Here is a 27764-nt window from a genome sequence, read left to right on the forward strand (position 1 = left end):
CGGAGGCCTTGACACCTCCCCCGTCCCGGCTTGCCCCGCCCCGGCTCGCCCCGCCCTGGCGCTTCCGGTTCGCCTGCAGAAGTCTTGCAGCACCGGAAGAGCTGAGCGCCTCGTCTCGCCTTTGCTTCGGACGCCCCCATACTGAATTTCAAGAAAATTCGCCCTTTCCTGGGGGGAGTCCCTCAACTGTGAGGGAAATGAAGGTGCAGACCCTGGAACCCCGAGCTTTCTTTTTCTGTGCCTCTCAACAGTTTTGCGCTGTAGCTGTTTTTATTACCCCTTTCCTACAGGGGAGGAAATCTAAGGCTCAGACAGTGAAGTGACCTGCTGGACGTCACACAGCAGAGGAGATGGCGGAACGTGGATTAGAGCCTAAGCCTTCTAAACTCCCGGCTGGGACTTGCCTCCTGTCCTGGGGCGTGACTCAGTGGATCCCTAGTCCAGGGGCACTACCACTTCCCGGCTAGAAGCGCAGCAGAACCAAGCGGCCGCAAGGCGAAGGGGGCGGGTACTGGATCTAGGCCCCGCCCCTCTCTCAGCGGCAGGGCCCGGCTTCCCGGCTCCTGCTATGTGATTGGCTGGTCTCCGCAGTGAGTGTCGCGATTGGCCTCCTAACGGCCGTTGAGATTTGAACTCCACGTTTGTGGCTTTGCCCGCGCGGCGCCTGGCTGTGAGGCGGGATTTTGCCTCCGCCTGCTTGGGATTGGCCGGTTTCTCTGCCCGCTCGTGTGCTGCCGTGCTGATTGGTGCGTATTGTGCACCCTGTGTTTTTTCCTTCATTTCGGCCTCACAACCTGAGTCCGAGGAGCGGCGGGAGAACTCTTCTGAGGTGTGGTGTTAATGGGCAGCGGGGAGTGAAAGACTGGGAATGTTGGGTACCGGGCAATATGACGCGGTATTAGGCCGCCTGGGAGAGGGGGGGAGGTTCCGTGCGTCCTTGGGGTAAGATGTAGTAGAAACAGTAAGTTTTACAGATCCGCAGCGGAATATGGGCAGATCGCTTAACCTTTCTTAGCTTCAATTTCCTCATCTGTAAATTGGGCTATATTATTATGCATTCCTTGAGTTTGGCATTGGGAGAACTAGATCAGATATGATGTATTCGAATAGCCCCACGAGTACGTGACACATAGTAAACAAATGTTAAATGTTAAATGGTCCCATTCTGGGACCAAGACACCCACTAGCCCATGCTGGCCCATTGTCCTGGCCTCCGGTGAGACATTCTTTCAGTGCTTAAGCTTTGTCCATAAAAACGGAAATAATAATGCTAACTTGATGCATTGATCACTTTACAGCTCTTTAAACATTTTCATAGCCCTTGACTCATTTGATCCTCAGAGCAATTTTGTAAAGTAATCAAAGATTAGTAACTCCGTTTTGCAGATGAGGTTCACGGGACATGACCAAATGGCAGAGTTACTACTAGAATTAGATTCTAGTCCAGGGTTGATCTCACATCCTCTAAGATAATGGCACCATTTTGATATAAGTTTAATATAAACATCATATATTGGAGGGGGGAGGAATAATAGAACCAGATAAAAAGACAGACCTTGGATATAGACCCTTACCTATTTGCTGTTTGGTTTCCAGCCCTGTGAGCCAGTGGGGGAAAGATGTCTCCCCAGCTGTATGAGTTCCATCTGCCTTTATCCCCAGAGGAGTTGTTGAAAAGTGGAGGGGTGAATCAATATGTTGTGCAAGAGATATTGTCCATCAGAAATCTTCCATCACAGCTTAGAGGTAAGACTCCATAGCTGCTACTGTGCCTAGCACTTCAAAACAACCATCCCACATGTAATTATATTGTCTGTCTGTTCCACTACACCACTAAGCTCCATGAGGGCAAAGAACCTGTCTTTCCTAGTCACTGCTTTTTCTTAGCATTGCTTGGGATATATTACGTGGAGAGGATACACACTGACCTCCTTTCCTCAAATATTCAATAAACAGCCTGGGTGTACGTGCTACTCTTTGGACAAAAACTTATTTTTGATCTTTACCTCTTATCGTATGCCAAAATTAAATTCTGGTGGATTTAAAGGTTATAGGAGAAGGTAGCTTTCTCAGAACGTGTGGGACTTGACCTGACCCGTTTCAGGTAATACTTCTTTAAAATCTAGATCTCTTGTTTCCAAGAGAGTGCAGTCACGGCGGGGGAGAGACACACACGTATATACAGCAGCTGCAACACTGAACAGTGTATGGACAATGCAGTTATCTATTGAAACCTACAGATGAACAAGACAATTTATACATTATCAGTGAGACACCATAATGTCACTATGCTTATTGGAAGTGGTCTTATATCAATTAAGTTGCTTTGGAGAGGTACATAGAGTAGAAATTAAGACTCTGGAGCCAAGCTATCTGAATCCTGGCTCTACCACTTTGACGTTGGACAAGTTACTTATTCTCTCTGTGCCTCAGTTTCCTCATCCGTAAAGATAGGAATAATAACCTACTTCATTTGTTATCTCTTACAATAAGAAGGGTTGGTTAACACAGCGGCTTGATAATTTAACTCCAGCTTGTCTCCTCTTGGCCTTCCCGTCATGGTTGTTAGATGGCAGCTCCTTGCTCTGATGTACAGAGGTAGAAAAGATGATTTTTTTTTTATCATATGCTTTTTCTTTTCTTCTTCTTTTTTTAAAACTTTACCAGAAGCCTCCCAACAGATTTAGCCAGAATTGGACTTTGCCTATTTCCCTAACTAATTACTGGTGAGGGAAATAGAATCACCCAGATTGTCTAAATTGATCAAGATTATTATCTAGGAGCCTCCCCAAACCTAGACATATCACCATTTGGTAAGCAAAGAAGGCAGAGTGTGGAGGTCAACGGGTAGGTGGCTAGCCAACAGTATCCACTGTAGGGGAGAGATAGAATGTTCTCTCCTTGGGGCGCCTGAGTGGCGCAGTCGTTGAGCATCTGCCTTCAGCTCAGGGCGTGATCCCGGTGTTATGGGATCGAGCCCCACATCAGGCTCCTCCGCTGGGAGCCTGCTTCTTCCTCTCCCACTCCCCCTGCTTGTGTTCCCTCTCTCGCTGGCTATCTCTATCTCTGTCAAATAAATAAATAAACTCTTTAAAAAAAAAAAAAAAAGAATGTTCTCTCCTTCCCGTGTTGATATACGCATCACCAGTTGCACAGGCTACACTGTAATCGTTTGTTCTTCAGTTATTATAATGCATCATTTGTTAAATAGATAATCACTCTAAGAGTTCTTTTTATAACAATTGCATTGCTTTTGGTGTTTAGAGCCCTAACTATAAGTTCTATAAGGTCAGATCATTGAATTTGTTGAACCAGTATTTACTGACGTCACATTGTGTGCCAGGCAGTATTCTGGGTACTGGATATACAACAGTGAACAAAACAGACAAGTTGACAGCGTTCTTTCTCTCAAGGTTCTCAACAAGGAATAAATAAATATGGGATATATTAGATGGTTACAAGTGCCAGGGAGAAAAATAAGCAAGATAAACAAGATATGGTGTGGCGGGGTAGGAACTGCATTTTATGTTGGATGATCAGAGACGGCTTGCTGATAGGTGACATTCGAGCAGAGGCCTTAAAAGTGAGGAAGTGAACTATGCCAATTCTCGTAGGCATTCTAAGCGGAGAGAAAAGCCAGTACCATGGCTCTGAGGTGGGAAAATGCCAATATGGTTGGAGTGAAGTGAGCTAGGGAAAAAGAGGTCAGGTGAGAGGTGATACAGATTCTTCTACAGTCATGCTCCTCAAAGTGTGGTCTTCAAACGAGCAACGTTAGAATCATGATTTAGGAACTTACCAGAAATCCAAGATCCAACAAGGAACTACTGAATCAGAAAATCCATCTTTAAGAAGATCCCTAGGTAATTCACATGCACATTTAAGTTGGAGAAGCACTAATCTAGAGTCTTGTGGGTCATGGTAAAGGTTTAGCTTCAGTGTGAGTGAGTTTGAAAGCCATTGGGTTTCAAGTACAGGACTGACACAGTCTGACGTTTTTAAAGTGTCATTGTTGTGTGGAATAGAGAGTGTGAGGGGCAAGTGAAGAAGCGGGGAGACCAATTGAGAGGCTATACGCCAGTACCAGGTAGCTTGCCTGGGGTGATAACAGTGGAGGTAATCATAAAAAGTTAGGTACTAAACAGATGTTGAAAGTTGAGCAAACAGGATTGTTGATGGGTTTGCTTGAATTTATAGGGTTTGAGAAAGAAGAATCTAGCATGATGACAAGGCTTTTGAAAGAATGGGGCTGACATTTACTGAGATGGAGCAGAATATGAGAGGAACAGAGTTAGTCTTAGTTGTAGAGTTGTGGAGTTCAGGGGAGAAGTGCTCGCTACAGCTATACATTTGGGGTTTAAAATTCAGCATGTAGAAGGTATTTAAAGCTATGAAATTTGGGGGCACCTGGGTGGCTCAGTCAAGCGTCTGCCTTCAGCTCAGGGCCTGATTCCAGTGTTCTGGGATCGAGCCCCACATCAGGCTTCTCCGCTGGGAGACTGCTTCTTCCTCTCCCACTCCCCCTGCTTGTGTTCCCTCTCTCTCTGGCTGTCTCTCTCTCTCTCTCTCTATCAAATAAATAAATAAAATCTTTAAAAAAAAAAAAAAAAACCTTGAAATTTGAATGTAGATGGAGAAGAAAAGCAATTTAAAGACTTAAGATCTGAGACAGTCCATGGGGCACCTGGGCGGCTCAGTTGTTAAACCTCTGCCTTTGGCTCACGTCATGATCCCAGGGTCCTGGGATTGAGCCCCGCATCAGGCTCCCTGCTCTGCTGGGATCTTGCTTCTTCCTCTCCCACTCCCCCTGCTTGTGTTCCCTCTCTCGCTGGCTGGCTCTCTCTCTCTCTGTCAAATAAATAAATAAAATCTTAAAAAAAAAAAACAAAGATCTGAGACAGTACAATATGGGAAGTATGTAGCTGGGAAAGTGAGAAAGAACCAGTAGGAGAAACTGAGTGCAAGTCATTGAGGCAGAAAGTGAACAGAGGCGCTAACTGGAGGCGAAATTATGAGAACATTTCAAAAAGAAAGGGAGAGCTGAACTGCAAATTAATGACTAGACTTCGCAGCGTGGCAATTGCAACCTTGGGGAAAGTGGTTTCAGAGGAGTGGTGGGGGCAAAAGCCTAACTGGAAGAGGTTGATGAGAAAATGAGAGGACAGTTTAGATAACTCTTTGTGGTTGTTTTGCTTTAATGAGAAACAGAGACATGGGCTGATAGTAGAGGAGGAGGTAGAGTTGAGGGAGGATTTTTTGTGAGATGGGCAGCCTTGCATGTGTATGTGCTGAATGGAAACGATCAGAGAAGGAAAGGTTGATGATGCAGGAGGGAGAGGGGCCGAGTGTTGGTGCAGTGTCTTCAGTAGGTGAGAGAGTGTGTGATCCGGTACGCAGGGAGAGGAGATGGTTTTATTAGAAGGCAGCAGTTTATCCACAACAGGAAAAGAGAAGGTGGAGTACATGGGCACCGATGCAGACAGTGCAGGGAGATACAGATCTTGGGGCAGCTGGAAGTTCTCTTCTGTGTGATTCTTTTCTCCGTGAGATAGGAAATGAACCCTTTAACTGAGAAGGAGCTGGGGAAGAAGGTCTTGATCTTCTGTGCAGAGGAAAAGTATGAAGTAATTGCCTAGAAGAAAGTGAGTATGCCTGGGAATTTGCAGTAGGCTTAGTGAGAAATACTAAGGGCCCATTTGAGATTAATGGTCATAAGTTTAAAAGGAGACTAGTCAGCATGATTGTGTATTTTTGTCAAGCCATTTTTATTTGTGTAATTACATGAATGGAGTAAGCAAACAGTTGGATTTAATCCAAGTTTGCCAGGGGAGTAAATGTGTTGTGACTTTTTCGGTGGGGGGGCAGGTGGGGAGCATGAGCAGGGGGAAGGGGCAGAGGGAGAAGCAGACTCCCCGCAGGGACTGGATCCCAGGACACTGGGATCGTAAACTAGCCAAAGGCAGGCGCTTAACTGACTGAGCCACCCAGATGCTCTGTATTGTGAATGTTAGTGGAAAAAATTAGAAATACCGTAATGTCTAGCAGTAGGGGCACCTGGCTGACTCAGTCAGTAGAGCATGCGACTCTTGATCTCAGGGTCATGAGTTCAAGCCCCATGTTGGGCATGAAACCTACTTTTAAAAGAAGAAGAAGAAGAAGAAATACCATAATGTCTAGGATAGAATAATAGTAAGTTAATTAAGATATGTACATTCAGTGGAATATTATGTGACCATTAAAAATTATTTACTAAGGCGTTATAATAGACTTATTGTAATATTAAATTTTGAAATGCAGAACAGAGATGTGAATATGTGGTATGGCCTCAACAGCAGAAATACTGGGCATACAAAATAGACAGACAAAATTTAGCCAGATGGTAACAGTGCTTGTGTCTTTCTCTTTTCCATTTTTTATATTTTCCCGATCACAGAAGGAGGTCTGTAAGAGTGGTTAGTAGCTTACATATACGGAGGTACAGTGTATGCTCAGTATTGTTCTGACTGCTTCATAGGGATTATCTCTACTTAACCTTTACCAAAAAATTCTGAAAAGCCCTCTAGGTGTGATCCTTTATTACACCTAATTTAGAGAAGAGGAAACAGACTTAGTAAGCTAAGTAGGTTGGCCTGGTAAATGTTCAAGCCAAATGTAAACCTAAAGCAGTCTGACTCTAGACTAGATCAGTAGGTAATGCTTCAAAGAATTAAAGAGATATACAGACCAAGAAAATCACTGGTTGTAATGAAAAATGGGTAGTTGGTAATCTTTGAGAGAATAGTTGTTAAATTGGTAAATCTCAGAAACAGATTTCAGGAAATTGAAAGAGGAGACACAATTTAAAAGGGACATGATAGCAAGGTCAAATGAAAGGCATTGAGCATTTTTGTTTTGTTTGTTTTAAAGGGAGGCCTGAGCATGTTGGCAGGATAAGAGCAGGTCCTCAACAGGATAAAAGCAAAGGCGAAAAAGAGGCAATAAATCTTTGGAGCAGCGGGACAGGTTAGCTTTAGAAGAGAGAAACGTTTTGCTTGAGACTCAGGCAAAGAATGGGAAGATGTTGGCAGAGAGGTTTGCTGCTAGGGAAGCAGGATTACGAGAGAACCTATGCTTTCTTTGGGTCTCGTTCTTTTTGGTGAAGTGGAAAACAATCATCTACTAGTCAGAGAGGCATAGGGTAAGAAGTATAAAGAAAGAGGAGAATGTGTTATTATAGTGCTAGGGAGGCTGTAAGAACTGGAGGAATAAGACAGCTTGTTAAAAATCACAGAGGAGGGGCGCCTGGGTGGCTCAGATGGTTAAGCTTCTGCCTTTGGCTCGGGTCATGATCCCAGGGTCCTGGGATCCAGTCCCATGTTGGGCTCCATGCTCAGCAGGAAGCCTGCTTCTCCCTCTCCCGCTGCCTGCTGTTCTGCGTGCTGTGCATGCGCTCGCTCTCTCTGTCAAATAAATAAATAAAATCTTTAAAAAAAAATCACAGAGGATTTGTACGTAGTTGGACATCCTAACACTATAATGAATCGGGTCAATGCCAGCAGTGATACTTGGAGTACAAGATTCTGGCTTTACTTTCAAGCCAAACCAGCTTGGTATTGCAGAAAAGAAGAATTCAGTGGAATTATTTCCTTCCCCTTCCTCAGAAAGAGCTTGGTGTACAACTTGGTTCAAAATCTAACTCCCATACTGCCTTGCCACTCCTACATGTTGTAAGACATAATCCGACTCTACTGCCCTTGACACTGAAGTGTCTCTCTAGAAGCAGTACAATCAGGATGAAAAGAGCACCGTGCTTGAGAATCAAAAGACACTGGATTTTCAGAATGTAATATAAAGTGGCAACAAGTACATGACAAGTGTTTGACATAATCACATTACGGAGTAGGGAAGAAAAGAACTAACCTACATAACTTGGAAAAGCAGTAGTATTTTTTTTTTTTAAGATTTTATTTATTTATTTGACAGAGACAGCCAGCGAGAGAGGGAACACAAGCAGGGGGAGCGGTAGAGGAAAAAGCAGGCTCACAGCAGAGGAGCCTGACGCGGGGCTCGATCCCATAACGCCGGGACCACACCCTGAGTGTGAAGGCAGACGCTTAACTGCTGTGCCACCCAGGCACCCCGGAAAAGCAGTAGTATTTTGACTGTATACTCTGGAAAAAAGAATTTTACACAATTATTGTAAGTTAAGTTAGTAATTATTTTTTTACAGGAGTGCAGGTTAGCAGTTCTGAAACTGTTTTGTGTTTATACTAGGATTAAGTAAACGTGTAAATGAACTCATGTTTTTACTGTATACACAGATAAAAATAGGTATGGGGGATATGTGTGTATATACACATACATGCCTGCTATTCTCTACTGAGAGGGCCTAAAAACTATGCTACTCCAGTAGCAGTAAGCCTAACTAGTGCCTTGAACTTGGTTTCTAGATGCCATACTTCCATAAAAGAAACCAGGACTCTGTTGAGAATGATTGATTCCAGTACTGGGCCAGGAAAGTACCAGATGAGCCTGGAACATCTTACGGTATAAGAAACTAAGACAGCGAAAGTTAAGGGAGCATGTTGAAAGGACACAGGCCAACTGAAGGAGCTCCCGGTGGTCAAGTATGGGATAATCTGAGCAACGAAATAGATAGTAGGAGGAATGGATTAAAACAGAATTAATGAGGGTCGCCTGGGTAGCGCAGTCGTTAGGCGTCTGCCTTCGGCTCAGGGCGTGATCCCGGCGTTCCCGGATAGAGTCCCACATCGGGCTTCTCCGCTGGGAGCCTGCTTCTTCCTCTCCCACTCTCTTGCTGTGTTCCCTCTCTCGCTGGCTGTCTCTCTGTCACATAAATAAAATCTTTAAAAAAAAAAAAAACAGAATTAAAGAAATATCCATGAGTCTACTCCGATTTGAATAAATAACTGAGGGGAAAGGGACAGCTCATCCTTCAAGTGGCATTCCCATTAGTAAGTGTAGAAGGAATGGTGGAGATAGAAAAATCACCATATAGGGGCACCCAGCTGGCTCAATTAGAAGAGCGTACAGCTCTTAATCTTGGGGTTGTGAGTTGAAGCCCCATGTTGGGTGTAGAGATTACTTAAAAATAAAATCTCTTTTTTTTTTTTTTTAAGATTTTATTTATTTATTTGACAGAGAGAGGGAACACAAGTGGGGGGAGTGGGAGAGGGACAAGCAGGCTTCCCGCTGAGCAGGGAGCCCAATGCGGGGCTTGATGTGGGGCTCGATCCCAGGACCCTGGGATCATGACCTGAGCCAAAGGCAGATGCTTAAGGACTGAGCCACCCAGGCACCCCTAAAAATAAAATCTTAAAAAAAAGAAAGGAAGGGAGGGAGGAGGGAAAGAGAGAGAGAGAAAGAAAAGAAAAGAGAAATCACCATATAATAAACACCTCAGTAATAATTGTGGCAGGCAAGAATCATGGACAGATGCATAAAATAGTGGGCAAAATGTGATGAGAGACAGGATATTTGCACAGTTTCAAAGTATCTCCCCACAAGACACTTAATTACTGCAAAGGGGAAAATAGTAACTTTACAGAAGAGACACCTGGCAAACACTACCAAGTGGTCAAAGTTAACATAGTAATAAGGTGTTGATATCATGTACTTCTTGGTATGATGCATTGAAAGGACCCAACCTCCCTTCTGCGTTCACCTTGCCAAAAATCCATAACCTCAGTATAATCATGAGAAAATAGCAAACAAACCCAGACCGAGGCACATTCTACAGAATAACTGACTAGCACACTTTGAAAGTGTCAAGACTGTGAAAGACAAAGATGGAAGGAGACATGACAACTAAATGCACTGTGGGATCCTGAATGGGATCCTGGACCAGGAAAAGGACATAAATAGAACAACTAACTGACTTAATATTAATTTCTTAGTTTAGAATAGATTCTTGTGCTATGGTTATATAAGATGTTAACATTATTAGAGTGAAAAGTATAAGAACTTTACGTTTTTTTGCCACTTTTTAACTTCAAAATTAAAAAAAAAAAAGGTCCTGAGTTCGTGTTCACTCCTAACTACACTGAACGAGTCACATAACTACTCTGAGACTTAATCGCTTTTCTGTAAAATGGGCATAATACCATCTGTTTTATCGAACTCAGAGATGTGGTGAAACTCAAGGCTTTCATTATAAAATAGGACAAGAGTAAGATATTAATATAATAGGTTACATGGAAACGAACCGTCTCTTTTTGTGATTCAACCAATAAAAGTAATTAACTTTTAAGATTTTCTGCCATGACTAGAATTTACCAAAAAGGCCTCTCCCCTCTATATTAATTAGTTTCTTTCATCTTTATAGCATTTCAGGCTGCCTTCCGAGCTCAGGGGCCCCTGGCTATGCTGGAACATTTTGATACTGTCTACAGCATTCTACAGTAAGTATAAAGCACCTCGCTGGCTGGTACTTTAGCAACTGTTGGCTGTTGACCCTAACTTTGCATGTTAGTCCTAAAATTCCAAATTATAGGTTCACTGATAAAGGCTCTGGGTGCTGATATCCCTTCTAATGAGCGTTGACTCCAACTTAACACCATGTTTATTCAGTTGAGCAATTTCACAGATATTTTTAAGTATTAGATTCTTCAGGTTTGATCTGATCTAGAATGGGTTTTGTAGTTTCCTGTCTCACCCCCCACACTTTCTTTCCCTCATAGTCACTTTCGGAGTATAGATCCTGGCCTCAAGGAAGATACTCTGGAATTCCTGATAAAAGGTGTTTATGGGTCAGGGGGTAGGGGATGGAAGGTGTTTGTCAGTGTTTGTTTGTTTGTTTACTGTTTCTTACATTTTATTAGCCATGTGATGATATCAAGGCTGTGGTGATTCAGTTGGTTTGGCTAAGCCCGGGGACCTTTGGCCTATTAAGGTCTGTAATCTTGGTGGGCAATACAGAGTTATGTGTGTTCGCTGTAAGGGCAGACCAACAAGAAATATTTCCTACTTTTGAACTACCTCTCTTTAAAAGAGGTGGTTCCTCCAGTTGCCAGAGAGAAACTGGGGTAGCTGGAGTGAGAGAGTGGGGACAGGGCATGTTCAGGGTATCAAGGTCAGGGCTCCCAAAGGACTTGGCTTGTGTTGTGACCACTGAGAGATGAAACACAGATCTTTGGTAATCTGATGGCTGCAGTTGCTGGGTGTTTTGAAGTTGGGGTGTATGAGGAAAGTGAACGAAGCCGACTCCAGATTCTTGCCCTCGCAGTGGTGTCCCGTCATTCCCAGGAACTCCCCGCTATCCTGGATGATGCAGCTTTGAGTGTGTCAGATAGAAGCGCGCACCTAAATGCTCTCAAAATGAACTGCTATGCTCTGATACGCCTCTTGGAATCCTTTGAGACCATGAGCAGCCAGACAAGCCTCATGGACCTGGACGTTGGGAAGGTAATTTGGAGTTTCTGGTTCACTTAATATGGGCCCTGGAGAGTAGGGGAATGGATGGGAAAGAAGGGACTCCAACAGTTCTGGGAGTCCTTTCTGTCCTTATTTAGGTTTTGTGAGGAAGTAGTCCCAAGTATCACAGCATAGCCTTCCCTGACGAGAAGCTCTTCTATATTTTGGAATTTGTTCATGTCTTCTGTGTTAGTTTCTACCTTATCTCAATATTGGGTAGTTTGGGCACTCAGACTCGCAGATCTTGACCCGCTGTGTTTTCTTATTTTTCCCTAAATGTACATATGATCCTTTTTTTAGGGGAAGAAAGCCCGGGCCAAGACAGCCCATGGCTTTGACTGGGAAGAGGAGAGGCAGCCAATTCTTCAGCTTCTAACACAGCTGCTCCAGTTGGACATTCGTCACCTGTGGAACCACTCAGTAATTGAAGAGGAATTTGTCAGGTGGGTGATTAAGATGGCTCCTGAGCTGTGAGGAGCAAGGACTCTGCTGTTAGATATGCCTTCTTTCTGAATGCTTCGTTCCGTGCCTCACTTCTATAGGACACGAAGTATAGCCACAACACCGAGAGTTGTTAGAAGTAGATAACAGTGTTAGATACTGCCGTGAATTTCTCATCTTTCATGCCCATTTATTCATTCTTGACATAGTATTTACTGAGCGTCTTCTGAGTCCATGGCTGGTATTATGACAGGCACTGGAAACAAAAGTTTCTGCACTCTTAGTGTTTGTATTATAGAGCAGAAGATGATTTTTAAAATAAGTAAAATATATGGTGTATTTTATAGTTTATTACCTTGGAGAACAAGAGAAGCGGGGATGGGGAGTTTGATAGAAGACCGTTGTGATCTTAAATCAGCTGTTCTAGCAAGACCTCTTGGAGGTGGTGACCTTGGAGCAAAGACCCAGAGGAGGCCATGTGAGCCATGAGAGGATCCGGAGGAATAACCAGGGCAAGGAACGGACAGCGGGTACAAAGACCCCGAGGAGGGCGTGTATCTGGCATATACAGGTGATGGCAGTGAGGCCAGAGACAGGGCAGCGGGGCAGGTGAGAGGGACAGACTATGAAGTCCCAGAGGCGGTATGGAGCCAATGGTGCAGCTCCTTGGCCATCGTGGTGACTTTGACATTTTCTTAGCGTGACGTGGGGCCGCTCGAGGATTCTGAGCAGGGCGGTGAGGTGGTCTGACCTGGGCTTTAACAGAATCATCATGCTCTGGTTACTGTTACATTACTAGGAAGGGAAATGAAGAAAGCGGGAGACCAGTTAGGGGGCTGGTGCAGTGACTTGGGCAAGAGATGGTGGGAGTTTAGACCCAAGAATGGCAGTGGAGATGGGCAGAAGCGCATGGATTCTATACCTGTTTCCCGAAGGTGGAGGTTTAAAGGAGAGTGCAGTCAAGGATGACTCACCCCAGGTTTGCGCCTGAGCTTTCGGAAGAACGGAGTTGCCAGTAATTGAAATATGGGCAAGGCTGTGGGGCGTGTTTTGAGGGGGACAATTAGAAGTTCTGTTTTGGATACAAAGTTTGAGGTGCTTATCAGACATCCGAGCAATGTTGTCTGCCTCTGATGTCGCATATACAAATCTGGAGCACAGGGGAGGGGGCTGAGCTAGGGTGCCCATTTGGGAATACAGTGTACTTATATAAATGGTATTTATGGCCCCAAGACTGAATGAGATTACTAAATCAGTAAGCGCAGCTCGAGGAGAGCAAAAATCCTTATTGTACCTCAGGACGGGAGTCTGGCATCTGGCCAGATGAAGTGTGTTTCTAGGAGAAAGGCGTGATCACCTGCATCCAGTGCAACTAAAAGGTTGATCCAGATGAGGACCTAATTAACCATGACAAGTGTTTGGTTACTTTCCCCTACCTTTTTTCATATATTTGGGTTTTGCGTAGGCATCATAACTGGTGGAAAGCTGGTAACCTTGAGAGACAGAGACCCTATCTAGAGTCAGTGGTGTAGAAGGTGATTAGTAGAATGAAGAAAGGGACACCTGGGTGGCTTAGTCAGTTAAGTGTCTGCCTTCAGCTGGGGTCATGATCTCGGGGTCCTGGGATCGGACCCTGCTTCAGGCTCCCTGATCAGTGAGGAGTCTGCTTCTCCCTCCCCCTCTGCCCTTCCCTCCACTCACGCTCCCTCTCTCTCAAATAAATAAATAAAACCTTTTGTAAAAGTAGAATGAAGAAAGATAGAAGCCCCTGACTTTGGGGCCAGGAGAGGGTGAATGAATGAAGCAGGGCCCCGATGGAATGGAATCCACACAGCTGACTTCATCATCCCTTCCTTTCTCAGTTTGGTTACTGGCTGCTGCTACCGCCTCCTGGAGAACCCCACGATCAGTCACCAGAAGAACCGCCCCACCCGGGAAGCCATAACACGCCTGCTCGGCGTCGCCTTGACACGTTACAACCATATGCTCAGTAGGTTAGCCCTCTGCTTTGCCCCACGTTTTCCATGTTGCCTACAGTTTCTCACGTTCAGTATGTCCACAGGTGCCACTGTGAAAATCATCCAGATGCTGCAGCACTTTGAACACCTGGCCCCCGTACTGGTGGCGGCTGTGAGCCTGTGGGCAACTGAGTATGGAATGAAGAGCATAGTGGGAGAGATTGTAAGGTGACTCTTCTCTAAGTTTCTGATTCTCCTCTCCCTTGGGGGAAGACACAGAAAGATTGGAAGTACACTCTCTGTGCACTGTAGATTTCTTCAGATACGAGATAGCAGTCTTACCTTCCCTCACTAGGAACTGAATTACCTTGCTGTGGCTGTGTTCTCTTCCCTGTATAGAGAAATTGGACAGAAGTGTCCCCAGGAGCTGAGTCGGGACCCTGCAGGGGCAAAGGGCTTTGCAGCCTTCCTGACAGAACTAGCAGAACGCATCCCAGCCATCCTGATGTCCAGCATGTGCATTTTGCTGGATCATTTGGATGGAGAGGTATGTGGCCCCCTGGGGATCTCGGGTTCTTCTGGGGATTTTAAGTCCATTGCTGAAAGGCTGTTTCTTATAACAAGAAGATGGCTTTCTCATGAAGTCAGGTTATCTAAGCATAACTCGGTGGCAGTTTCTTCCTACTGAGAAGCAGATAGTCTTCATTGACTAAAGAGCCATTTATTAATCCCCATTTCAGTATCAATTGGTTTTATCCAGGTCTGGTGGGGGGGACGACAATTCCACCCCTTCAGTCTAGTGAGAGCCGCTCAGCTGTGATTCTGAGTCCTTCTGTTCATCCTACCACCTGGCTCACCTGCACTCCAGCAATGCCACCTGTCAGTTCTTTCTGCCCGGCTGCCTCCCAAACTGATGCAGGGCACTTCTAGGTGAATGTCAAGGACAAAAACAGCCTACTCAGTCATCTAATCTACTTTAACTTCTTGTGCAAGACCCCGTTCTCCGGCTCCTGGTCTGGCAAAACCCCAATCCCTATTCACCAGATTCCATAGTGGACCTGCTTGGTCCACTTACCCTTACCCTAGGGCTGACTTGTGCTTCTCCTGAGTCTCATTCTTTGTCATTAAAATGTGAGAATGGACGGGGCACCTGGGTGGCACAGTCGTTAAGCGTCTGCCTTTGGCTCAGGGCGTGATCCCAGCGTTCTGGGATCGAGCCCCACATCAGGCTCCCGTGCTAGGAGCCTGCTTCTTCCTCTCCCACTCCCCCTGCTTGTGTTCCCTCTCTCGCTGGCTGTCTCTGTCAAATAAATAAAAAACAAAATCTTTAACAAAATAAAAAAAATAAAATAAAATGTGAGAAGGGAGGCTGGGCGAAGGGGCTGTTTTATTACTAAGGATCAAAGGCTTTGAGGCCTCCGAAGAGAGGTAGAAATGAATGCTTTTCAAGGGTGTATAGATGTGATGAACCTTATGGGGAAAATTGTTTGGGGCTCTTGTTTGGTTTGTCCCTGTATTCTCCTCTGAGCAGACAAGGCCCCTTCCAGTGACCTCAGGGGTGAATATGTAAGCAGCGGACCAGAAAAAGTCATAGTGAAGCAAGCTTACCCTTAACTTAAGGCCTTGCCACTTCTTGGTGCCTGGACAGGCTTAAGAGTTTGACACGTTTGGAGTGCAGAGCCTCAGACCAGTTCTATTTCTCTCCCTTAGAATCACGTGATGCGCAATGCTGTGCTGGCAGCTATGGCAGAGATGGTCCTGCAGGTTCTGAATGGTGATCAACTGGAAGAAGCAGCCCGAGACACCAGAGACCAGTTCTTGGACACCTTGCAAGCCCACGGCCATGACGTCAACTCCTTTGTGCGGAGCCGTGTTTTGCAGCTCTTTACCCGAATCGTCCAGCAGAAGGTGAATAACCTTCTGCATGGTCAAGACATACAGTACTCTATGTACAGGCCGAAGAAAAAAGGAACCTAGTGTCCCACAGAAGAGTCTAGGATTCAGATTGTCACTAGTGGTGATAAAGGTCTTCCTCTACCAAGGACAAAAATGCCTGGCTCCATTTAAGGACCACACTGTATCTTAACCACTACAAAGAGAAACTTTTGTATCCCGTAGAAAAGTTCTCTTTAGAATGAGTGGGTAGCTCGTGTGGAGCACACTTCAAGATCCTCTTGAGCAGAAATGACGTGGGATGTGAGCTCATCCTTCTCTCCCTGCCTCACACAGGCTCTCCCCTTGACACGTTTCCAAGCAGTGGTGGCCCTAGCAGTGGGACGTCTGGCAGACAAGTCAGTGCTAGTATGTAAAAATGCCATTCAGCTGCTGGCCAGTTTTCTTGCCAATAATCCCTTTTCCTGCAAGGTAAGTAAGCTTGATCTACCCAAAAGAGAAGGAATTAAATGGAAACAGGGATCAAATTCTGTGACCTAGTGACCCTGAAACTCATTTGACCTTGGTAGCTTAGTGACACTGACCTCGCTGGACCCCTGCAGAAGGAAATCCAGAAATTACAAGAGATGAGGGCCCAGAGACGAGCTGCAGCTGCTTGTAAGTAGTTCCTGCGTAGGATTCCGCACTAGACATGCTCCATGCTGTCAGAAAGTCCAAGGAAAGAATCTAAGTGAGACTTTGTCATTCAGCTGCAGTGCTGGACCCAGAGGAGGAGTGGGAAGCCATGCTGCCGGAATTGAAGTCTACTCTGCAGCAGCTGCTAAAGCTTCCCCAGGAGGAAGATGAGATTCCCGACGCAATTGCTAATACAGAGACCACTGAAGATGTGAAAACACGCATCCGTCAGTTGCTTGCCAAAGCTAGTTACAAGTACGTGAAAGATTCTCTAATGACCTTTTTATGTTTAGAATTAACTTTTGGGGAACAATGTTTCTTTAAAATGAGCTATACTTAGGGTATGCTGCCACCAGGTAATGGTAGGTGTTTTCATTGTAGTAATGGCCTGAACACCAGATTTATGGCAAAGGCATAGTCCACGATTAAAGCATGCTTTTCTACTTTTAGAAATGTTTAAAGAAACTTCACAAACAACTAAATGTAAATAATATATAATTAAATATGCAAAAGCTCTCCATTCGAAGAAGAAAGCCTGTAATTCTAGTTCTGTAATTTCAAGGAAGTTGCTTGAACTTCTTGGGCCTTAGTTTTATAGTTTGTAAAATTCGAGTGGCTCAGTGTTGGAGTGTGTGACTCTTGATCTCAGGGTCATGAGTTTGAGCTCCATGTTGGGTATAGAGATTACTTAAAGATAAAATCTTTTAAAAAAAATTCGACAGTACATTCACATGGTACAAAATTTTAAGGTACAAAAAGGACATGTATTGTAAAGTCCCTTCCAGACCTGTTTCCCAGCCACTTAGTGCTCCTTTCCATAGGCAAGCAACATTCTGAGTTTATTGCACATTCTTCTAGAGATAACACAGACATGTAGTCAAACATACGTTCTTTTCCTCCCCTCCTTACGCAGATGGTAGAATTTTCTACCCGCTGATCTACCACCTTGCTTTTTTTACTAACCATGTATTGTAGTGTTTTTAATATTTACGCATAAATAGCTGCCTCATTTTTTATGGCTACACTGAATCCCATTGTATGGATGTACCAGTTATTAGCCAGTTATTGAACACTTATTTTTTCCAAACTTTGACTTAGCAAAGTTTTTAAGCATATGTTTGGAGTAAGTAGGTTTGTGACCTTTAAAATTTGAAAAGTCTTAGTTGAGTTTTTTTGAAGACTGTGTAATAAAGCCTTGTCACTTCAGAAATGGGAAAAGTGTTTTGAGCTCTACCCTTAATAGATACTTCTCAACTTTGTGGGCATGAGAAGTGTTCCATTTCTTTGGGGGGCAGTAGGTCTAGCTTCTCGAGGGAACCGTGTGATAGGCTCCGTGACAGAAGGCTGCAGTGACGCTCTTGTGGGTCCCGAGTTGGTAACAGATGGATGTTCTTCCAGGCAGGCCATCCTTCTCACTCGAGAAGCCATCGGCCACTTCCAGGAGTCCGAACCTTTCAGTCACAAGGACCCAGAGGAGTCAGAGGAGACCAGGTTCCTGAATCTCCTGGAGACAATCTTCAAAGGTAATTCCTTTTCCTTTTTCAGTTAACAAACAAAACATTTCAACTAGTATTTATGGGCCATTGACTCTACGCCAGACGCTGACCTGGCTAACAGAACCCAGTGCTGAAGGAATCTGGAGGAGAGTTGCAATGTCTCTGCTCTGGAACGGAAGCAGCCCAAGGGCCTAAGTTTGATAGTCATACAGTGTGAAAGGGTGTTTCCAAACCATAGAGGACTTTAGGAATCTTTATCGAGAATGAACCAAGGTATTTTAGAGTAGGTTCTAAACGTATACCTTCCCACTGTGGAAACAAATATCCAGGGATATTACAGCTGTTGGATTGCCCCATATGCCCTCAAGCAATAACCATCCTGTAATTCTCTTAACTCCTAGGCCCAGCTGCTTCCACACAGAATACCCAGGGGCCCGCAGGGAACATGGGCCCAGAACAGGCAGACTGTGAAGACAAGCGCAGCGTGCCAGAGCTTGGGAAATCCAGGGGAAACGATGAACTGGTGAAGCAGGAGATGCTGGTGCAGTATCTGCAGGACGCCTATAGCTTCTCTCTGAAGATCACAGAGGCCATTAGCATCATCAGCAAGATGATGTATGAAAATACAACGACAGGTATGCCAGCATCCCTCTCTGTAAGGAATGGGTCTTTGGGGTTGGAAAAACCAGTCTCGTCCATATTTTATTGACAGCTATTTGCTCCTTCGAAGGGCGGGGATTCTTTATTTCTGTTGGCTGTGGATAACCCCATGGAGCATAGACATTTTAACACATAGAGTATTTCACGAGAGGGCCTTCTGGGAGTTGACATTTTCGGGAAGAATGAGGAAAGCTGCCACCTGCATGTTGCTACACTAAGAAAGGTTCTAGCTCTAAGTACTGGGGGACTTTTGCCAAGCACATGGGTGACATTTGTGTCTGTCCTCTCAGTGGTACAGGAGGTGATTGAATTCTTTGTGACGGTGTTCCAATTTGGGGTACCTCAGGCCCTGTTCGGGGTACGCCGCATGCTGCCTCTCATCTGGTCTAAAGAGCCTGGTGTCCGGGAAGCTGTGCTTAATGCCTACCGCCAACTTTACCTGAACCCCAAAGGGGACTCCGCCAGGTATATGTGGGACTTTTGCCTTTGCCAACTTTTCTGAGGTCAGCTTCTCATAGGATGTCTGCACTCTCCTAAAGGAATGGCAGGGGGTGGGGGCATCCTTCTAGAAGAGTTCTGAATCCATAGGCCTGTAGGTCGGCAGTGGGACTCAGGGTGGGGCTGGATTTCTAGTCAAGCCCATCCCACATAGTTATACAGCGCTGTGGTCGGATAGCCCTAATAACCTGTTTGCCAGGTTCGAACTTACCAGTTTTTAACGACCTCTGCTCTCTGCTACTCCCACAGAGCCAAGGCCCAGGCTTTGATTCAGAATCTGTCTTTGCTACTAGTGGATGCCTCAGTTGGGACCATTCAGTGTCTTGAGGAAATTGTAAGTCTCCTTACTTCTACTTTCTTTCTTCCTTTCTTTCTTTTTAAGCTTATTTATTTAAGTAATCTCTCCACCTAGCGTGGGGCTCAAACTCACAACCCCAAGATCAAGTATTAAACGTTCCTCCAACAGAGCCAGGCAGGCACCCCCTTACTTCTACTTTCTTTATTCATTCAACACGTATTAGTGAGTGGTTTCTGTGTGTTCAGCAATTTACTCAGGCCCACAACGTGTAAGATTGTTTTCAAGTTCCCAACTGAAAAGGAACCAACGGTATAGTGGGTAGCCACGAAACATAAAATATTTATAGAGAGATGTAGCACATAGGTAATTAGTGCCAGAAAAGTGGCACAAGCAGTGGTTATAGCAGCGATGGTAATATAATAACACTTCTTATGTGCCAGGCGCTGTTCTCAGCAGTCTGCTCGTGCGAACTTGTGTGATCCTCACACGACCCTCTGAGGTGATACTGTGAATGCGCATTTTGCAGTGAGAAGTCTGAGGCACTGCGAGGTTAAGGAGCTTGGCTCATTACAGCTGGTTCGCGGGAGAGACTCGGGCAATAAGAGCTCCGGAAAACATACTCTTGACTTGTGTTACTCTGACGAGTCCCGAGCGGGAAACAACCGTGTGAGGCAGGTGGTTAGACTTAAGCGGGGTGTCGATGAGTACAATATAGAGAATTAGAGAAAGGAGGGAAGCACGTAGATGGAAAGCCAGGAAAGAGCACAGAAAGCCGCGGAACGAAGATCGCATTCTGGCTGGAAATTGTTACCCGGAAAAGCTAGTAAAGTGGGAGCGTCGGACCTGAATTGTAAAGGTCCCTGAAGGCCTTCCACAGCAGCCGGACTTCGCCCTTGCTCGCCAGCGTTTTCGTGATAGGCTGTGTAGCATTTGGACGGCGCGGCCCGCAGGCCGAGGGGGTGCTGACCACCGGCCTCCACTAGGTGGAGCGTGACTGCCGGCCACCTTTCCCGCCTTGCTGGGGGGAGGAAGAGCCCGGCGGCAGCCCCTGGCCTGCAGTGTCACAGGCCGGCTCCCGGTCCGGAGCCCCTCCCGTAGGTGGAGGAGGGCTGTTCGTGCAGGCTGAGCTGGGCACGGCGTGAGGGTGTAGGTGTTTGGGAGACCCGTCCAACACGAGCAGGCTGGCGGAGAGGGGACTGCCGTGAGTGTGCAGCGTCAAGGCACTAGACTCGGGGCGGGGGGGGGAGAGCCGTGGAGCCGCACCTCACGAAGAGCACGTTTAAAGGAAGAATAGGTGAGACTCGGTGGGAAAAAATGAGTTGGCCGTGAAGCTCTAAGCATATGTGACTAAGAGTGTTGGTCCTCCGGGCGAAATGAGAAGGCAAGGAAGGATGAAGCCTTCCGTTTTAGACGTGGTGAGCTGTAACAGTAACAAGACCTGTTAGAACTCTCTGGAATGTGGTCAGATCCATGGACCCACAAAGAACCGAACAAGGTCACTTTCAATATGTCATCTCAGTAAAGGTAGTTTTGAGGGCGTGAGGGTGGAAAAGTGACAGGGATGGAAGTACCTCCCCAAACCGCGACTACAGTTCCAGCCTCCTCCTTCCTTTGCCGTGCCTCAGTAGTGCTTTTACCCACTTCGGGTGCTTCGGGGTCTCTTCAGAGAAGTGCACCAAGCACCGGGTGAATTATTATTTTCTGGCCTGAGCCCTTTCTCTTTTCTCTTCAGCTCTGTGAGTTTGTGCAGAAGGATGAACTGAAGCCAGCAGTGACCCAGGTGCTGTGGGAGCGGGCAACTGAGAAGGTCCCCTGCTCTCCTCTGGAGCGCTGTTCCTCTGTCATGCTTCTTGGGATGATGGCGCGGTGAGGCTCGGGTCCAGACAGGCAGTAGGGATAAGAGGGGCCAGGAGGGCTCTGAGAAGGTTCCCTTCCCCTCGGTACCAGCAGTCAGGGCCGGCAGCTGTACGCGTGAGTTGGCTACCTAAATAAAAAATAAAATAGTGCAAGTACCAGCCCCCTCCCCCCTCCTCCTGCCCAGCCCAGCAGACATAATGGATGCAGTGCAGCAAGAAGGATTCTGAGGGCCAGCCGTGTCCCAGCCTCTTCTGTAGCGCTCCAGGGCTCTCACGAAGCCTCGCACTGAGTGCTGTTACCTACCCTACTCGGCATTATGCCCTCCAGAGTGCTGTTCCCGACTAGCTTGAACTCTGTGGCTTCCTTCCCCTAGAGGAAAGCCAGAAATTGTGGGAAGCAACTTAGACACACTGGTGAGCATTGGGCTGGACGAGAAGTTTCCACAGGACTATAGGCTGGCCCAGCAGGTGTGTCATGCCATTGCCAACCTCTCTGACAGGAGAAAGGTATGTGGGTCTCCAAACCAAGGAGAGTGGGGGTCCTCTTAGCCGCTCTCGACACATCCCCCCGTTTTATCTTTGCTGTTCTCGACAGCCTTCGCTGAGCAAACGTCAACCACCCTTCCGGCTGCCTCAGGAACACAGGCTGTTTGAGCGACTGCAGGAGGTGATCACAAAAGGTGAGCTATCACCAAGGCCTTGGGCAGAGTCGGTCCTTTGTCTGCAGGGGGTAACCTCTCCCTTCTCCTCCGCAGGCTTCGTCCACCCAGACCCACTCTGGATCCCATTCAAAGAGGCGGCCGTGACCCTCATTTACCAACTGGCAGAGGGTCCCGAGGTGATCTGTGCCCAGATATTGCAGGGCTGTGCGAAACAGGCCCTGGCGAAGCTGGGAGAGAAGAGCGCCACCCAGGAGGGCCCGAGTGAGTAGGCAGAGGGTCCCCGGTGGGCAGCAGCCAGATTCTGCTGCTTTCCTTATCAGGCCAGAAGCCACCGCCAACACGGCTTCCTGCAGCAGCCCCTCCCCCTCCCCCTCCCCAGACCGCACTCTGTCACTTTTGTCACTCAGATCGTTCTGGTCCCTACCACCATCCCCCCCCCCGTCCCCACCTCTTCTTTGCTAGTTTGCGTATGGCCTGTGACCTAGGGGAAGAGCCTTCAAAACAGGGTGCGGGGCCCCGTGAGACTTGATTTTGTCTTTTTCTCCCTGCTTTCCCTCTCCCTCCTCCAGAGGACACCCCCGTGCTCCCCACTTTCCTGCTGATGAACCTGCTGTCCTTGGCCGGAGACGTGGCCCTGCAGCAGCTGGTGCATTTGGAGCAGGCAGTGAGTGGGGAGCTCTGTCGCCGCCGGGTTCTTCGGGAAGAGCAGGAGCAGAAGGCGAAGGATCCAAAGGAGAAGGTGAATGAAGTGCCTGGGCATTTGGGTTTGTGTCCCACGCATTGCCCAGGTTTGTCTCATGACCTCAGGTCATTCACATTTCCTCCTGGGGATCCCTGCTTTTCTACCATTAAATAAAATGAGGAAGACACTCACTGTTATTACTCTGGGAAAGGGTAATGAGAACAGAGATGGAGCAGCCATTCACGGTCACCCAGGAAGGAAGGTTTTAGGGAAACAGAGGGCACTGAGTTAGGGACCTCAGCCTGCAATACAGGCTGCCCCCCAGAGGCGCTGCTTGTGAGGATGAGCACACCCCCGCCCCCCCTTTTCCATCAGCCTTGGTCTCTGGGCCTGCCACCTGATGGGGACTTTGTGTTCCCCACTAGAGGCAGTGATGTCTTGCAAACCAGTAAGACACAGCCGTGAAATAAGGTGTGACCTCTGTGACCTTCGACCATTGTCCACGTGATCCGTCTGTTGACTGTATACAGGAAATGATGTGCTTCTCTGAGGATGGGCTCAGAGATGGAGGAATGTGCTTTGGCAACTTGAAAATAAATGCCGTTTGTTCAGTTTTGAATGTGCCAGTTCAGATTTGGCAACGTGAAAACAAAACGACAAAGACCTAGTTCTTTTCCTGTTTAATTCAGGAGTCCTCCCTCTTCACAGACACATTTGACAGTTGTAGGAGTGGTTGTGCAGAGCTTGCATTTCCCCAAATACGTTCCTGCAAAATGAAAGGTAGGCTGGAGTCAAAAATGCTGTCCCGGACAAGCCATGATGCCTGATTTCTTCCCCACTAGAACACCAGCTCTGAGACCACCATGGAGGAGGAGATGGGGCTGGCGGGCGCTGCCGCTGACGACACGGAGGCAGAACTCATCCGTAGCATCTGCGAGAAGGAGCTGTTAGATGGTAAGACTTGCTGAGGGGCCTGCTCCCCAGCGGCGGAGATAACCTGCCCCGAACCGAGAGCTGCTCTTCCGACAGGCACACAGGTCCTGGCTGCTTTTGTTCCACTTCTGCTCAAAGTCTGCAACAACCCTGGCCTCTACAGCAACCCAGAGCTCTCTGCAGCCGCTTCCCTCGCCCTGGGCAAGTTCTGCATGGTCAGGTAGGCCCTCGGGGCGGTAGTGCCTGCTCCGAGAGCATGGGGACTGACTACCTCCCTCATGGTCCTTTCCTGGCCCGCTAGTGCCACTTTCTGTGACTCCCAGCTTCGTCTGCTGTTCACCATGCTGGAAAAGTCCTCACTCCCCATTGTCCGGTCTAACCTCATGATTGCTACTGGAGATCTGGCCATCCGCTTCCCCAACCTGGTGGACCCCTGGACACCTCATCTGTATGCTCGGTAAGAGATCCCTCGTGACACTTTATTTTCTTTTTTTAAGATTTTATTTATTTGACAGAACAAGCAAGGGGAGCGGCAGGCAGAGGGAGGAGAAAAAGGAGAAGCAGGCTCCCTGCTGAGCGGGGAGCCCCACGTGGGACTGGATCCCAGGACCCTAGGATCATGACCTGAGCCGAAGGCAGACGCTTAACTGACTGAGCCCCCCAGGCGCCCCCCTCATGATACTTTAGCAGGCCTCGGCAGCTCTGGGAGGCTGCAGTTTGGCCAGTGTGAGAATCACTAAAACTGTGTTTGGTCTTTAGCATGACCCTGAACATCTGCTCGATACTTGACCCGTACAGACCCTGGCTAAATATGGCCCCATAGGGATTGGCGCCTCCGTCCAAAGCCTTGGCTACAAGCCTGGCCTCTTTCCCCAACCACAGTTTTCTAACTGCTTCTAGAATGTCACATTAGGAAGGGGTATTAGAGGGGCACCTGGCTGGCTCAATCAGTAGAGCATAAGACTCTTGATCTTGGGGTCAGGAGTTCAAGCCCCACATTGAGGGTAGAGTTTACTTAAAAAAAGAAGAAGAAGGGGTGATAGATTCCTGCTGAGGGCCTTTTGGGCCAGCATTGGTCCCAGTGACTTAAGATTTCACTCCCAGGCTCCGGGACCCAGCTCAGCAAGTGCGGAGAACAGCGGGGCTGGTGATGACCCACCTAATTCTAAAGGACATGGTGAAGGTGAAGGGGCAGGTGAGCGAGATGGCCGTGCTGCTCATCGACCCCGTGCCTCAGATCGCTGCCCTGGCCAAGAACTTCTTCAATGAGCTTTCCCACAAGGTGAGAGGCAGCCAGGCAGCTGACAGCTCGCTGCTGAGGGAGCAGGCACCCACCGTCTCTGTAACATGACTCTCTCTCTCCCTGCCAGGGCAATGCAATCTATAACCTCCTTCCAGATATCATCAGCCGCCTGTCAGACCCCGAGGGAGGGGTGGAGGAAGAGCCTTTCCACACCATCATGAAGTAGGTTCCCTGGGAGCACATCTCTCATGTAGCACAGGCTTAGGAATCTCACGAGCCTGTGTTTGGATTCTAGCTCTGCTGCTGCTTAGCCATATGGCCTTCGGCAGTAACCTCTCTGTGCCCGGCCCTCCTCTGGAAAAGGAGGCCTAGGATACTGGCCCCTTAGTTCTGGAAAGGCTTCCGCACGGTCAAGTTTCTAACATGGTCGTAGGCACATAGTCGTCCTCACTACACGGCAGCTGCTTCTGTAATAAATTCCCGTTCTCGGTGAACTTTTCTCCGGGGGTGGGGTGGACCTTTTGCTGAGGGCACAGGAAGAGGGCGGGAGGAACAGTGAGGCAGGCGTGGGCCACGGCCGAGGGGACTCTCTCCCTCGGCCAGGAGGATGACAGAGGGCTGGTGCTCGGGGAGGGACGGGGTTGTCTCAGTGCCGGGTCGGAGCTGCCTCTGGAGGTCACAAGTGCACATCTCCCCTTCCTCAGGCAGCTCCTGTCCTACATCACCAAGGACAAGCAGACCGAGAGCCTGGTGGAGAAGCTGTGTCAGCGCTTCCGCACGGCCCGGTAGGCTGCCGTCCCCCGGGGCGGCCCCGAGGAAGGCCGGGCCTGTACCTCTCCGTCCCGCGGCTCCTCACGAGGCCCTTGCCGTCCGCAGGACTGAGCGGCAGTACCGGGACCTGGCCTACTGTGTGTCACAGCTGCCCCTCACGGAGCGAGGCCTCCGCAAGATGCTGGACAACTTTGACTGCTTCGGGGATAAACTGTCAGATGAGTCCGTCTTCAGTGCTTTTTTGTCGGTAGTGGGCAAGCTGCGGCGCGGGGCCAAGCCCGAGGGCAAGGTGAGCCCGTCTGGCCGTCCAAACGCACCCGCGTCTGTGCCGCCCCGGCCCGCCTCACCTGCCCCGGGCTGCACTGCAGCCACGTCACCAGCACCACCTGAGACCAGCTCTGTCTCCAGTTTCTGCTCATGTCTTTTTCTCTTTTTAAAAAGAAACTCTATTTTTTTAGAGCGGTTTTAGGTTCAAAAGCAAAATCGAGTGGAAGGTACAGAATTCCTCCTTATGCCCCCTGCACCCACACACACACAGCCTTCCCCACGATCAACATCCCCCAGCAAAGTGGCACATTTGCTACAATCGATGAACCTATGTTGACACATCATTATCACCCAAAGTCCATAGTTTACCTTAGGGGTCACTCTTGGTGTGCTTTCTGTGGGTTTGGACAAGTGTGTAAGGCCCTGTGTCCATCATTCTAGTATCATTCGGTGCGGTTTCACTGCCAAGGAAGTCCTCTATGCTCCCCCACTCACCCCTGTCCCCCCAGCCCCTGGCAACCACTGATTTGTTTGTTGCCACAGTTTTGCCTTTTCCAGAACGTCCTATGCTTGAAGTCATGCAGTGTGTACCCCTCTCAGCTTGGGCTCTCGGGGATCTGCATTTAAGTATTCACCATGTCTTTTTGTGGACTTGTTTCTTTTTCATCATAGAAGTAACTGTTTCCAAGCCTGCTCTTCATCTCTTCTTCCCCTCCAGGTTACAATAGATGAGTTTGAACAGAAGCTTCGGGTCTGCCACACCAGAGGGATGGACGCAGTAGAAGATCTTGAGATTGGCCAAGGGGGCAGCCAGAGAGCCCCATCAGCCAAGAAACCATCCACTGGTATGTGAGGCAGCCCCACGGTGGAGAGACCAGGCCCTTCTCCCAGAGGTTCCTTTTTTGGGGACTCGTGTCTCTGCCTTTTCTAGTCTCCAAGCGGCACCAGCATCTGGCTTCTGCAGCCTCATCAGACGGTGACTTCGTCACTCCCAGGCCCCGCCGCACTGCCCCTCGGCACCCAAACACCCAACAGCGAGTTTCAAAAAAGAAACCCAGAATCGTCTTCTCGAGTGATGAGTCCAGCGAGGAAGGTACGATGCTCCGTCCCGGCCTTGGCCCACAGGGAGCGTCACTTGGGGGGTGAGGTCGGTTCTGATGGGGTCCTGCTGTGTAGACTGTGTCCACCCCCTCCCCCGAGGTGTCTTCCCCTTACGCAGTTTGGGTTTTGTTTCTGCTGCGTGGGTCTGGGGCCATCACGCTTGTTCCCCGAGATCTACTCTTCACCATCTTTGTGACTCAGCTTTTTCTTATCCCTCCAATCCTTTGAGTAGAGCTTTCAGCAGAGATGACAGAAGATGAGACACCCAAGAAGACGACACCCATCCGCCGAGCACCTCCTCGGAGGCACAGGCCCTAAGAGGTCATCTTGCCTGTTCCCATCCCTGCTGTGCAGGGTGTCTCGTGGGGTGACGGAGAAGTCTGTAGCTCTTGTAAAATACTTGTTGGCTTGTCTTCCTGTCTTTTTAACATATAATGGTCTTTATAATGTAAAGCGTATCTCTTAAACTAGCCCAGCTGAACCGAAGTGAGCTGCTTTCAGTGGAATAGATGTCTGCCAGTCCCGTTTCCTAGTGAATAAATGTTTTTATATACTTTTAGACATTTTTCCTAGGCTTGTCTGTTTCATCTTGCACATTAGCCCAGATGCAGGAGACAGGGAGAGGATTATCAGTCCAGAAAGAGGAGCCGCAAAGTCCTGGGGCCTCTCTCGAGATCTGAGAAGCTCCATGCTCCCCCAGTGCCTCATCTTCCCCTTCTCGACCTCCCCACGCTGCACAAGTGACAGGATTGCTCCACGCGGCGAAGCACACAGGGTCTAGTCTCCAGATCGACACGTTCCACTTGGGGGCAGTTTCACCCTCCAGGGGACATTCGGCAACACCTAGAGATTTTTTTGTCGTCACAACCTAGGTGGGAGAAATGCTGTCCATCAGCATCTAGTGGGGAGAGACCGGGG

The 27764-nt window shown here is 47.9% G+C and overlaps 1 protein-coding gene and 1 non-coding gene across 4 annotated transcripts; both read left to right on the plus strand.

Annotated features, from left to right (window-relative positions):
- Positions 1 to 60: 60 nt before the first annotated feature.
- NCAPD2 (non-SMC condensin I complex subunit D2) lies at positions 61 to 27405 on the plus strand. Of its 3 annotated transcripts, none has more exons than XM_048216633.2 (33): positions 61 to 203; positions 291 to 746; positions 1597 to 1746; positions 10325 to 10400; positions 10680 to 10738; positions 11225 to 11403; positions 11713 to 11855; positions 13716 to 13843; positions 13916 to 14039; positions 14211 to 14358; positions 15522 to 15719; positions 16041 to 16175; positions 16274 to 16361; positions 16454 to 16634; positions 17778 to 17902; positions 18277 to 18510; positions 18826 to 19000; positions 19283 to 19367; positions 21064 to 21197; positions 21562 to 21694; positions 21783 to 21867; positions 21943 to 22110; positions 22419 to 22588; positions 23374 to 23485; positions 23561 to 23684; positions 23766 to 23921; positions 24569 to 24746; positions 24835 to 24929; positions 25412 to 25492; positions 25584 to 25767; positions 26464 to 26590; positions 26677 to 26838; positions 27079 to 27405. In XM_048216633.2, exons 3-33 carry the CDS (start codon positions 1620 to 1622, stop codon positions 27162 to 27164), a joined length of 4200 nt encoding a protein of 1399 aa, XP_048072590.1. In that variant the 5' UTR covers positions 61 to 203; positions 291 to 746; positions 1597 to 1619; the 3' UTR covers positions 27165 to 27405. The 3 variants fall into 3 exon arrangements, with proteins under 3 accessions (XP_048072590.1, XP_048072589.1, XP_026358393.2); XM_026502608.4 differs by having other exon boundaries at positions 80 to 203; positions 291 to 829; XM_048216632.2 differs by having other exon boundaries at positions 72 to 829.
- LOC113258142 (small nucleolar RNA U85) lies at positions 10820 to 11148 on the plus strand. Its single transcript, XR_003317155.2, has one exon. It is a non-coding gene; the product is annotated as a small nucleolar RNA U85 (small nucleolar RNA).
- Positions 27406 to 27764: the final 359 nt, after the last annotated feature.

This window comes from Ursus arctos, unplaced genomic scaffold (genome assembly GCF_023065955.2).
Source record: "Ursus arctos isolate Adak ecotype North America unplaced genomic scaffold, UrsArc2.0 scaffold_26, whole genome shotgun sequence".
Lineage (NCBI taxonomy): Eukaryota > Metazoa > Chordata > Mammalia > Carnivora > Ursidae > Ursus > Ursus arctos.

Excerpts from the sequence above, each read along its gene's own strand:
- NCAPD2 (XM_048216633.2), top strand. The coding sequence starts at position 1,620 with ATGTCTCCCCAGCTGTATGAGTTCCATCTGCCTTTATCCCCAGAGGAG. Across the intron at positions 19,368-21,063 it reads TTCAGTGTCTTGAGGAAATT|CTCTGTGAGTTTGTGCAGAA; the intron begins GTAAGTCTCCTT and ends TTTTCTCTTCAG. Across the intron at positions 26,839-27,078 it reads TGATGAGTCCAGCGAGGAAG|AGCTTTCAGCAGAGATGACA; the intron begins GTACGATGCTCC and ends TCCTTTGAGTAG.